The 12,487-nt window shown below is 36.0% G+C and overlaps 1 protein-coding gene across 3 annotated transcripts in view; it reads left to right on the forward strand.

Moving 5' to 3' along the window:
* The window catches only part of LRRC49 (leucine rich repeat containing 49), a 40,494-nt gene that overhangs the window by 5,404 nt on the left and 22,603 nt on the right, over positions 1 to 12,487 (forward strand). For 2 of the 3 annotated variants that reach the window (XM_039723429.1, XM_039723428.1), the window contains exons 7-8: positions 3,154 to 3,297; positions 7,135 to 7,196. In XM_039723429.1, the coding sequence (XP_039579363.1) occupies positions 3,154 to 3,297; positions 7,135 to 7,196 (206 nt within the window). Of the gene's footprint in view, positions 1 to 3,153; positions 3,298 to 6,670; positions 7,037 to 7,134; positions 7,197 to 12,487 lie in introns of those variants that run through there. The other variant, XM_039723430.1, reaches the window with a different exon arrangement.

Raw genomic sequence — 12,487 nt, forward strand, 5'->3', positions numbered from 1 at the left:
CTTGCAGAGTAACACTGCAGCTGTGGCAGTCAGAACATTTTCCCAGCACAAATGAAGGCATCACTAATGAAATGAAACACATCTTGCACAATTCTTACAAGTGATGTAGATCTGACATTTTTTTGTCTTCAAGTATCTATATAACTATTTACATTAACTGCAACTTTACTAGGAGTTTTGGGCTGGTTGTTGCTGGATCACCTTCATAATGATAGGCTTACTTTGATAAAGAGAATGTAACAAATTGCCCTATGTCAATAATTAACATTAAGTCTTGCAGTTTAGTAAGTTATTTAGATGTTTTCATTGTAAATGTAGATGTGAAGGGCACAAATGTTTGGAAATGGAGTTAGCTATTTCCTTTTTTGGTAGATTTAGTGTATTTTTCATGTAAAGACCAAATAAAGACTATGAACTTATCTTCTATAAATAAATTATCTTTCTCTTCCTTTCTAGTTAAAATATAAGCATGTTTTCCTGTTTGTTTTTTTCCCTACCTTTGAAGAATTCAAAATTTATAGCACCAATCTGCCATCCCATAGTATTAGTTATTTTTGAAGGCTTAAAGAAGAAATGAAGGGAAAAAATTATGTGTTTGGTGCATCTTAGTGGACTAGTGCCTTGTTTTGAAGGCTGGGTTTTGTTGTTTTCTTATATAATACTGAGTAAGGGAGCTCCTTTAACTATTTAACTATTTACCTTAAAAGGTATTTCTTCTACATTGCAAATTTCTGAAGAACAGTCTTCAGCAACATAATTGGCTTTGAGAACTTCAAAATACGGTCTCTCATGTTTAAGAATGCAGCAATTTAAACAACAGATCAGAGAAGTAGAGCCAGACTTATCTCAGTGATGTTCAGAAAAATAAAAAAATAATTGAGCATTGTGATGTACAGCATCTCTTACATGTTACCAGTGATCCCAGGTGAACACTGAACAATTAAATCCTGTGCACAAAATATAGGCAAAGTATTGGAAATACACTAGATTAACTGTTATTAACACAGTAATATAGACACATAGAATTGCATCATTCAGGGACTCTACACATGAATTTTATTCTAGAATGCTTTAAATATGAAATGTAGTTGGAGTAATTTCCTGTGTTCTGCTTAATTCTGTGAATAATTTTTCTTTCCAGAAGTTCAAGATGTAAGTAAAATTATGCAACCTGATTTTTTTCATGCATGAACTTCTTTTCATTAATCTCAGATTTTTTTTAAAAAGATGCAATTTTCATTTGTGCAATTTAATTATTGATGGGTGATTATTTGGTGCATAACAACATTTTTCTGAATTCTATTTCATAGTAAGGTATGCAAAGATAGAAGTGAATGAGAAAATAAACAGTATTTTTGTTCTGTATTCACAAGTAGACTTTGACTTGTGTACTAATTCCTTTTTGATATTATATAAGTATTATTTGAAACATCCAAAAAGAAGTGATAATAGCTTGTATTGTTTCTTACTTAATAGCCCATATGAAAAGCTGGTGTACCTTCATGTCTGCATGCATAATTGAAACAGGGAATTCAGTAGAGCTAATCTTAAAGCTTAGCAAAGTGGTAAAGAGTATTTCTATATGTTGCTGATGGAATCATTATCTTTGCAATAGCAGTGAAATACCAGGATTAATATTCTAGACTGTGGCATTCTAGCTGGGCAGACATCAGCAGAGATCTGTGCTCTTCATGCCAACTGTCTGCTCTTGGGGTTGCTTTTAAAATTCTCTGTATAAATATCTTTTAAATAGTGGTATTTTCTGTTCCTCTTGCTGCAATATTTTTGTATAAATTACACATAAATGGACAGTTTAATTAGCAGTTGAATCACAAGTTTAAGCACCTAGAATCAAAGATTTAAGATGTTATTTAATTTTGGCCTTGCTATCTACTTTTGTATGCTTTTTAATTGAGAAATTGTTGAAATATTTCTTATAGCAGCATATTCCAATCACAGACCTACATGTACACATATATGTATGGATATATGGAAATTACCAACAAAATGAGATGTTCTCAAACTGTTAAATTATGGCTACCTTACCTCTTGTGTTCCAGGGGCTGCTAGACACTTTCTGCAGAATGGCATGGCCACACTTGCACTGGGGTGAAGCAGCAGGGAGTTCCATGTCAGTGACAGCAGGCCCTCTGTCCTGCTCTGCACTTGGCACTGTTGGCCTCCTGGAGGAGGGATGGTGTGCCTGGGCACTGGGTGCTGAAAGGGGCTTACAGAGATGCTAATTCTGACTGATGATACATGTTGGTAGCTCTTAGCCAAAATCTTGAGGCTGCTGAAGTATTTTCTAGAGGAAAACCTGCTGGCTTCTTTCTGCCACCCAGCTTGGGTTTCACTGAGAGTACCCTGCTGTCCCTTGTGCAGTGGCTGTTCTTCTCCCAGGGTGCAAGTCAGGCAGAAATGGAGGACAGATCCCACACTGCCATGAGAAATGACTGTCTGAATAGAGAGCCTTGTGTGGATCACTGGGAAACATTAACAGCAGGAAACAAACCCATACTGAATCATCAGAGCAATAATCAGTGCCTCTGCAAAATACAATGGTATTTCTAGAAATAAAAACTAAAATTAAGCATCATTAGCTATTATTGCTCTTTTTATGCCTCTTTTTTTTTTTTAGATTTGCTTTGTCATTATCACCCGAGTCTTTAAAATAGGTTATAAAGTATAAAAACAAGCATCTACCAGCTGCCTGTTTATTGTAATTCAGTCTTTGTTAGGTCCCTGCCTTTTCTAATCCCAGGAAGCTAAGTGAGTGTCTTTGCAGACAAATAAAGACTCAGCCATGCACAAAATTCCCCCCTTTTGGCATACCATGATTCCATCAGTGTTGTCTTGGTTTTGAGTCTTCAAAGTTGCTGCTACAGAGAAGCATAGCTGTAATAACCTGATTTCTGATGGGATAGAAGGAAATGTTGACTGAATTTTACTGCAGGATAGCAAGAAAAATGTGGGTAAATACTTGTCTGGATCTCTGAGTATCGTGGTTTAGAGAAACACAGGCACACTCTTGCATGAAGCTGATAGTTCATGTACACTTTTAGAAAATGTGTGTCATATATGTATATATATATACACATATGTATTTTACATCCATATAAAACACAGTGTGCATGTTTATCTTATCTCTGACAGATTGCTAAAATAGAAAACATTGGTCATTTGAGTGAACTGAGGGTGTTAAACCTTGCCAGAAACCTCCTAACTGTTGTAGAAAACCTGAATGGACTGGATTCACTCACAGAGCTCAACCTCCGTCATAATCAAGTCTCTGCTATAGTAAGGAGCAAAACCCTTGTTCTTCTTTTTCTTTTTCATTTCCTTTTCTTTGTTTTTGACAAAATGAATCTCTTGTCCTTCTCTTTTTAATTTTTCATTTCCTTTTCTTTGTTTTTGACAAAATGAATGTTCACTGTAACTTCTTTAAACCATATCAGTGTTTCAGATTTTTGACTTTATTATTTATTGAGATTATCTCGTGTTTCCTCATATTGTGTTGCTTGTATTGTTCTGCTGCAATACTTAATTGTAGAACATAAAGGTGAAACAAACACATTCATTTTTGTGTTATTTTCTTTAAATGTGATCAGGGAGACTGGACTTAGATGACCTTTAAAAGTCCCTTCCAACCCAAATTATGCTGTGATTATTTGATGACTGGGAGTGTTTCAAATCTTGAAAGTTCATGATGTTGCTTGGGGAGGGGGGAAGAGGTTTTGAAAAAGCTTTGTGGTTCTTATATGCAAATTTAGATACTCTTCTTCCATACAAGTTCATGTTCAAGAAACAAATCTCCATTTCTCTAGCTTAGCTAAGCCATAAGACCATCTTAAATCTCATCTTAATTTGCTGGGGCAGTGCAGAGAAAAAAGGTATTGATTGTTAGGGCAGAGTTTTCTAATGGAAGCTTTAACCCAGCATTTTAAGTCTTCATATTCTAAAAATTAATATTTTCACTTTGCAATTTGAGTTCTATTTCAGATATGGAAGTGGATTATTCAAACGAGAGCTTTTTAAAATAAAACAGATTACTTAGATAGCTACCTTTTTCTGGCCTGCATAATTATTTTAGTTCCTGGTTCCCTGTTGCTGCTGAGCCTGTCCTTTTTTTTCAGTTTCTGCTATTTGCCAAATAGGAATTGTTTTTACATCTCAAAAATGAGAAATTCCTGCTCATTGCTGGTTCTGTCACTGTACCTTCCCCTGTGTCAGTGATGTTATCTAGAATTCTCTTTGCTTGTAGCTTCTGCCTTTTCAGTCCTCTCAGGTGCAACTTGTACTTTCTGCTTGCTTTATGCTGTCATAAGTGGAGAGTCAGCAGAAAATTTAAATTAGTGACTTACAGACTTGGATTCTGTGCTGCATCTCAATATTTTAGTGTTTCCTGGCAGAGACAGGAAGTCTTCTGTTTCAGAAGATGATGTTCTCTTCAGGGAAATATTTATTTTACTTGTTGGCCTGTGGGGTTTTTTAAACTGTTCTTGTTGTTGGTATCTTTTTGGGTTTTACTCTGATTAAATTCTAAGGAAATACAGTTTTGTGAGTGTGAATTGTTTTATTTTTCATTGAATGTTAATTTTAGCAAGTATGGCACTAACTCTGTTTTTAAGTTTTGGACATATTATGCTGTCTAAAACTCTAAGTAAATATGGCTCCTAAAATAAAATATTTTTCCTTATGTTAATGATAGGTGTTGTCTTTTTCTGTGTGTACAATAATGTGCATGTGTTTCTTTTATATTTGTTTGGTTTGTTTAAAATGTTTTCAGATTCTGCTATAGGATATTCCTAAAAATGCAAAAATATGGAAAGAAATGTATCATTCTATGGAAAGAATACCCAAGATAGTTTATTTCTGGAGCACTCGAGTAGCTGAAGGAGGGTGGTTATATTTTTTTAAGATGAAGTTTAAGTTCATGTGATTGACTGTGAAGGTGGAGGAGATACTTTAATCATGATGTTGTTAAGCTGTTGCACTTAGCTGCAAAATAGTCACTCCTCAGCTCATGAAAAGGATTTGGTTACTGTGCTTTAGTTACTCAGTTACTGTGGCAATGCTCATTACGAATCAAGCTTTTTAAACTTGATTATTCCTTCAAATGAAAGAATCTAAACTTAATTTTAAAAAATAAATTGCTGCCCATTGCAACTTACTCTCTGCCCATTGCAGTTTACTGTATTGAATAACTAAAGTTATCCAGCTGGGTTGTAGCTGGTTTCAGGAATTGAATCTGCAATCATCCTTTACAATCCACTGGCCTTGGACTACCAGTTTAGGGACTGTTTTTGAGCTTTGCACTACAGACTGAAAATCCTAGAATCATAAGCAGTTATTTTTGTAAGAACGAACTGCGGTTGATTCAAAGCTGTAGGATTTGCAGAGCCAGTTCTGGGGCTTGATATATGGCAGAAGCATCTTACAGAATTGTATTCAGAGAGTCTGACTTGTCAGGAGAATAACAAACAATAAATGGTGACAAAGAGCTCTTATGGCACCAAAAGCACAGATCTATGCACACATTGAGTTATGAAATATCTACTTATTTTCCATCCAGTTGTGAGTTGGGGCCTCTGTTAGGAAGATTATCTATATTTGTCTTTGAAAGACTGACCTGCTTGTTTGCTTTAAGGTATTAAAAATTTAGCATTTTGGGTTTTGTCATCTGCAGCTTGATCTTAGACTGGAAGGAGGACTGGTCAAGGTGTTCACCATTTCGTCAAGAAAGAGCTCCTGCCCTCTGTCCACCTCACTATAAGACTTTGTATTAAAATTTAAGTAGCTGGAGATTTTTTGTTTTGTTTTTGTTGTTGTTTTTTTTTAAACAATCCCATCTAGTGTTTTCTGCCATACCTATGAGACTTGCAACATTTTACAACACAGCAAAACATCATGCTAGGAAATTTGTCTTGCAGGGTAATTACTTTGTGTTCCCCAGTGATTGGTTGAAATCATTGCTGCTTAAGCATTACTGTGCACAACCCTATAATGCCTGTCCTCATGTGAGTATCCACCTGTATCATCATGAACACCAAGTTTCCTTAGGGACAGAGGAGATACCCAAATGCACCTGTTGTGAACTCGAATTTTGCATGGTCTGATCTGGGAGGACTCAGGACAACTCTGAGCCAGGAGTTTTTCACCTGCAGACTTGATCCCATAAGTCTTACTCATTGTATCCAGTGGTGACTCTCAGCAGCTTTGTTAGCTTAAATTCAGTGTTTTATTAATAGGAACTACAAGGTTTGTTTGAACTGCCTTTGTTTACCTGTTTGGAATGAGCTGTTCTGGACTATGTAGTCATGTCAGAAATCTGATAAAAGGAGGAAGAGTTGTAGGCTAAAATGAAAACACTGAGCTCTGATTCTCCTTTCCCAGGTTTGTGTCCTCTGGTTTCAAGTTGGACTATGATCATTGTTAGGGTAAGGAGATGCAGGCTTAGAACTGAGTAGTTAGGTGTGAATGGCTTGAGTCCCTGCAGACTGTGCTGTCTGTCTGATAAGGATGTATATTTCACAAATGAAGTTTGGTCTTAATATGTTTCATCTTACTAATATTTGAGTTATTTGCTATTTAGAAGCTTTCTGCAAAGGTATTTAGTGGCAATATTAAATTTAGAGTTTCTTATTCTGTAAACTCATACCTTCTTCTAAATGTTAATTGTGAAGGTTGTAAAGGTGACAGAGTCCTTCAGGTCATTCTCTGACTGGAAAGTCACTGCTGTTTGGCAATGCTAATTACTGCTGTATTGCACCTCAAAAACCTTATTTCAGCAAGCTTTTTTTTTTTTTTTTTTAAGCATGTTTATCCTGCAGCTTAAATGCTGAGAGAGCACCTTGGCTTATTTCCCAAAAGCCTGTTCAGAAAGCAGCAGCAGTATCCTCCTTTTCTTTAACACGATTTGCTTTGCAAGTGATGCAGCGTGTTCTGCAGAGTGGGATCTGCACTGAAACACTCCCTTGCAGTCTGCATTAGGGAGAGATGGAGCTGCACGTTCAACAGAAATCAATGTTGCAGCAAGGTTACAGCATTTAGAAATGAGAGCATTTCATCAGGCCAAGTAAAGAGGCTCAAAAGCCATTTTCATCTGCTGAATTTATGCCTATCTTTTCTTTCTAGAAAGATGTGGATACTTTGCCCTGTCTCCAGCGTCTCTTCCTCAGCTTCAACAATATATCTAGGTAAGGGGAATAGTTTGCTTCCTATCAGTAATTTGAAGTATCCTACTGGAGCTGTATTTCATGAAAATTTGATTCAAACACTGTGAGTACAGATCCTTTTTTCCTTCCCTAACATATCAGATAAAAACAATCAAGCCATTGTGTATTTTCTTCTTTAAGTATAAAAATTCTTGAAAGCCTTTGCATTTAAATGTTGTTATACTATGTGTATTCTACCAAGAAACATATTTTTAATTTATTATCATACTGTTTATAGTGGTTAAAATTAAAAGTGGATTTGTAAATATGATGTTTTGCTGTTAACCTAGTTGTCTGTTAAAGCAGCATGATGCAAGGTACAAATAATATTTAACATTCCATCACTGTATTTCTGGAGTTGTGCAAATTGCTGAGTCAGATTCTGCTTGCTATGGGTAAATTATTTCATGCTTGTGTTTTACTTGTCCATGTATAAATGAAGTCTGAAAGGTATATTCATGATTCCCTTTCAGACCAGATGGCAGAAGCAAAATAGCTCAACTCACAAAGCTGGGCTTCTATAGTTTCAAGTAACTAAGAGCATTTTTTTATAAATAGAAATGTTTGTCTTCTGTGCCTTTTCATATTAATGCATTTCTGAAGTCTGCCTTTATACTCGTGCCAGTACTTGAGAAAAACCCTAAGTGCCTGCATTATCTTCAGTTTGGTATGTCCTTTTTTTTAATCCCTTGATCACCAGCAGCTTTCTTTGTCTAGAATCAAATAATTAAATGTGGGGTAGGAGAAGATACTTCATGTTCTAATTACTGGAAATGCCATGCTATTCTTGTGGTATCTGCTTGCTCTGTAAAATGTACTTAGCAGGAGCTTTTATTGTAGTAGCTACTCAAACATTTTAAATTGACCTGCATTATGTGTCTTGCAGACAGCTCCAACCTACTTGTCTGTGTTTCTTAGGTTCTTAAAGTACAAATGCAGTACATCTTAAATACTCATGGATGTTAAACACTTAAAAACAATTCAGAGATGAACTGCAGGAGTCTTTCTTATGCTTTCCCTCAGTTAATTTGCTAGTCTTTTTATTTTACATTTTAAATTGGCAAAGTGAAGAGAGGGGGTTAGCATTTTGCTGCTTTTGAATCATTTCCAGAATTGAGACTTGCCTTTGTTTCTGGCTTTCTAAAAAAAGTCTCAGGTTGGCAGGAGCAAGGAGGAGACTGCAGCAGCTTGGCTCCCTGGCTGTCAGGGAGCATCACTGCAGTCAGGGAAATTGCCCTGTCTTTTTATGGACTTGGTGTCTTTTGTGTAGCTTTCTGACTGCTTTCTCATATTGTTTTATGCAAATTCATGTTATTTTTACAGTACTCAAAAAAGGAAAAATGTTTGGAATTTTCTGTGAGGTTTTGATAGATTTCTCAAGTTTGTGATCAGTTGCTTGCTTCTTGTCTCTATATAAAATTATTTGTCATATATCCATGGGGGCTTTAGTTGGTCTGTTGGTAGATCTAGACTTAGGTTTCTTGTAAGCTAGAAATACTTATCTGGAACACATATGGAAATATATAATTTAGTTTGAGTTTGCAGTTGGAATAGTATAAAAAAATCTTAATGTTAAACAAAAGATATTCCATAAATTTTGTATATGCATGTAGGTAGATAAGTGGATGGATAACTAACTCTCTATTTATCAGTCATTATTTCAAATCACACAAATGAAAAATTTCTTTTAATCACGTTCAGCTTGGAGTTTTTTAAATAACACATTTTACTACATATAGCAGTTCTAAAGGCTAAGTCCCTCTAAAAAATTTGTTATTTAGAGTTATGTAGTAGATATGTTTTCTACCAGGGGAGTAATTAAATATTACAAGTATATTCTTGATCATCTGTGATCTGATGCTTGGCTTGATACTCACTGATATGACTGAGGAAGTTCTTTGCAACCATAACACCAGTGAACTGCTGTGCTCTGTCTGACCATTCCTACACCCTTTTAAATGGTTTTGTATGCTTTTGAGTCCCTTACCCCATTTACTCTGGGCCATAGGGTGATTTGAGAAAGGATTTTTCCCCAAAACATCTCTGTCTGTACAACTGAATTTTGTTTGACAAGCAAATTGGTGCACAAATACTCTTAATTGATTTATCTGTAGGTGCATTCAAAAAAACCCCTGCAAATGAAAACAATAAAATTGACAGAACTTGAATATATTTGTTAGCATTTCATTGCAGTATTTTATAAATGTTCATTTTTTAAAATAGCATTTTTGAGGCAATGCTTTCATGGAAAGGTTTTCTTTTTCTATTTTTGCGTCAGTGAAAATACTTGAGTCTTAAATTGACACTGACATATTGATTTAATATTTCAGTAGAAGACTCAGGGATGCCGTTAAAAATTGTCACTATTTTAGGCTTGAAGATATACCATGGGTTTAATCACTATGTTCTTTTTACCTCATACTTCAGGGAAGGGCTCAGAGTGTTGCTGCTTCTTTGCAGAACTTTTAGTAAAAAAGGATATATTGGCAAGATAATGTAAGCTAAAACTGAACTGGATGCTGACAGGAAACAAAGGAAGTCCTGTTTTTGGCTTCAGCCCAAACAATCTCAGCAGTTACACACTGAAGGCATTTATACCTGGTGGCTGAAGGCAATATCAGTATATAGAACTGGTTATAAAGAAATGGGAGAAATCCCATTTTTAATTTGTCATGTGGCACAGGGAAGAGATTGCAGTAACATTTGCAAGAAAGATTCGCCACAGAGAATCAGAAAGGAAGTTATTGCTCATGTTTGAACACGTGAAAGCAGGGAAGACCATTTTTTAATCTTGGAAACAAAATACATATTTTCAGTGTTACACTGCTGTCCAGGTCAGCATTATGTTGGCTTTTTCATTTAATCTAGGCATATGGAATGAGTTGGATACAAGCTCATGAAATTTTTGTTCTTCATTTGGTTGCTGAATTGGAAACCTGAGAGAAGCTATGTTCTTAGCCTAATAAAAACAAAAAAGTACCATTTTACTCAGCAAGATGAAAATTTATAAATGCATTGTTAAATGCTTGAATAAAAGCAGGTAAAGGGGAATGAAAGGTTGATGGTAGTTATATGTCTTTTTTCATAGGTAGTTTAGTAGTTAGAAACATGGAAAACTACAAGTTTTCTTCTTGGAGTATTTTTGAACATAGAGTTCCTTCTCAGGTGTTCTTTCAGACTACAGTAACTACATTGCCTTCCTTCTCTAATCAGAGCTTTTCCCCTTTGTGCAACATGCTTTCAAAAATTGATGCCTCTCAGGTGTTCTTTCAGACCACAGTAACTACATTAGAGAAGGCCTTCCTTCTCTAATCAGAGCTTTTCCCCTTTGTGCAACATGCTTTCAAAAATTGATGCAAATGCGTAGAGAAGGAGCAGCTGTCTCCCTAAACAAGCAGGTTAAAACAAAGATAAATATTCCCCTGTCCTGTGGATGTGTGTCACTGGTGCAGGCTGAGCTCCAGAGTGCTCTGCTGTTAAGTGATTGCTGCATTCTGATATGAGAAGGAGAAATGGGTTTGTGTCCTTTGGCAGAGGGGAGAACTGGGTGCAGGACTAGGAGCATACACACAATATGGAAAACTGATCTATTCTCAAATTATCAGAAAAAAATTTCTGATAATTTAGCTCAAATTTGTGACATTTCTGTGTTGCTGAAATTACAATTTTAGCAAAGGTAATTTATGTAAGAAGAGGAACAGGAATGAGAGGTGGTTGTGTCTTGCAGGAGAAGGTCTTTTGGAAAGAGAATCAGACATTCCACTCGAGAAGATTGACTGAGGCAGTCTGACCCAGCACCATCCAGAGCTGCTTTGTATTTCCTGAGCAGGTTAAAGGCTCCTTTGTGGTGAACAGGGGCTGGAGAGAGAGAGCCTGGAGATGTGGCCTCTGATTCCTGTTGGGTGGTCACCACGGGGCTCTGTCCCAGCAGTCTGTGTGCTGGGGAGCCAACAGAGGCTTGGTTGTAAACTGTGCAATCTGTTTGGGAATGTAGCACATTCAAGCTTTAATTAGTTTAGGATTAGGATACCAGTGTGACAAGTACAGTATATGAACTTTTCTAAAGTGGAATTTCTAAAGCTCAAGTTTTTTGTATGTGTATACAAAGATGTGAAAACAGTTTTTTGCACTACTGTTTCTTTCTATAACTGATCTGCTAATAGGGCAGCTAAAAGCAGGATAAAGCAAGCACATCTGTTTTTAGGTCCAGAGTGAATGTTCTGGCATGCTGAAGCAGTGAGAATTTCAAAGCACAGCAGTATCTGTAAGTGGAAGGTCTTGAAAACACTAGCAAGCTTTCAACTTTTCTGTCATTTCCTGAAGAAATAGTTTTTACTAAAAATCTGTAGATCATATGTAATGAAAGAAGTACTGTTTGGTTAAATGTTTAGTAGAAAGTACTCAGAATAAAAATATTTAATGCTTTTAAATATACTTTAAAATAATTTTGAAGACCAAGATTTTCATGTTTTTCAAGCAAAATATGTTCTAGCTCAATGGAAGTTCAGACTGTGGGGTTTTTTGGTCTTACATGTTTGAGTTTGCCTTACTAAATTCTGTGTCACTTGGGAAGAATATCTTTTATCTTTAGGACATATTGAGTGTATATTTTATGTAATATGTCAGACTGATCTTCCAAAAATGCACTTCCATAAGCTGTTCTCTGGAAAGGAAACGGGATCATGAAAAGAAGCAGAAAATAATAATCGAGCTTTAAATATGTGTACGAAACAGCCAATCCTTCAGGTATCCTAAGAACTTTCACTGTCTGTCACAATTTACCCACAGTTCATTTTCCATTGGTTTTTAGGTTGTTTTCTTGCACCAAGCACAAAGACAGTAATATCTTCCTCTTTACTGTCACTTTTCTGCTGTGCCCTTTGAGTGCACAGTGCAGCAGCTCCTTGCATGCTGCACCAATTGCACCAGAATAGTTATTGCAACTTTATTCAGTGACAGTCTCTGAAATGAACATCTGTACTGCATATGTTTTCTGATCACTAAGCTCAGGGCGTACCTAAGGTCTGACTTGACTTAAGGCAGACTTGACTTTGGAAGGCCAGAGGACGTAAGGATGGTGCAGTGTCATACATACATTGTAAACATGCTAGGGAGTCTTATTTATTACCATAACTGTTCAGCTTTTTAAATTAAAATCCAGTCAAATAGTTGTCTGGTGTTTAAAAATACAAAATATCTGAGCTGCTTTCTTTTCACATTTCATTTTCAATGAAAGGAGCACTACAGAGGTTATACATCTCTAAATGCCTTTT

This window comes from Passer montanus, unplaced genomic scaffold (genome assembly GCF_014805655.1).
Source record: "Passer montanus isolate IOZ18808 unplaced genomic scaffold, ASM1480565v1 scaffold5, whole genome shotgun sequence".
Classification (NCBI taxonomy): Eukaryota; Metazoa; Chordata; class Aves; order Passeriformes; family Passeridae; genus Passer; species Passer montanus.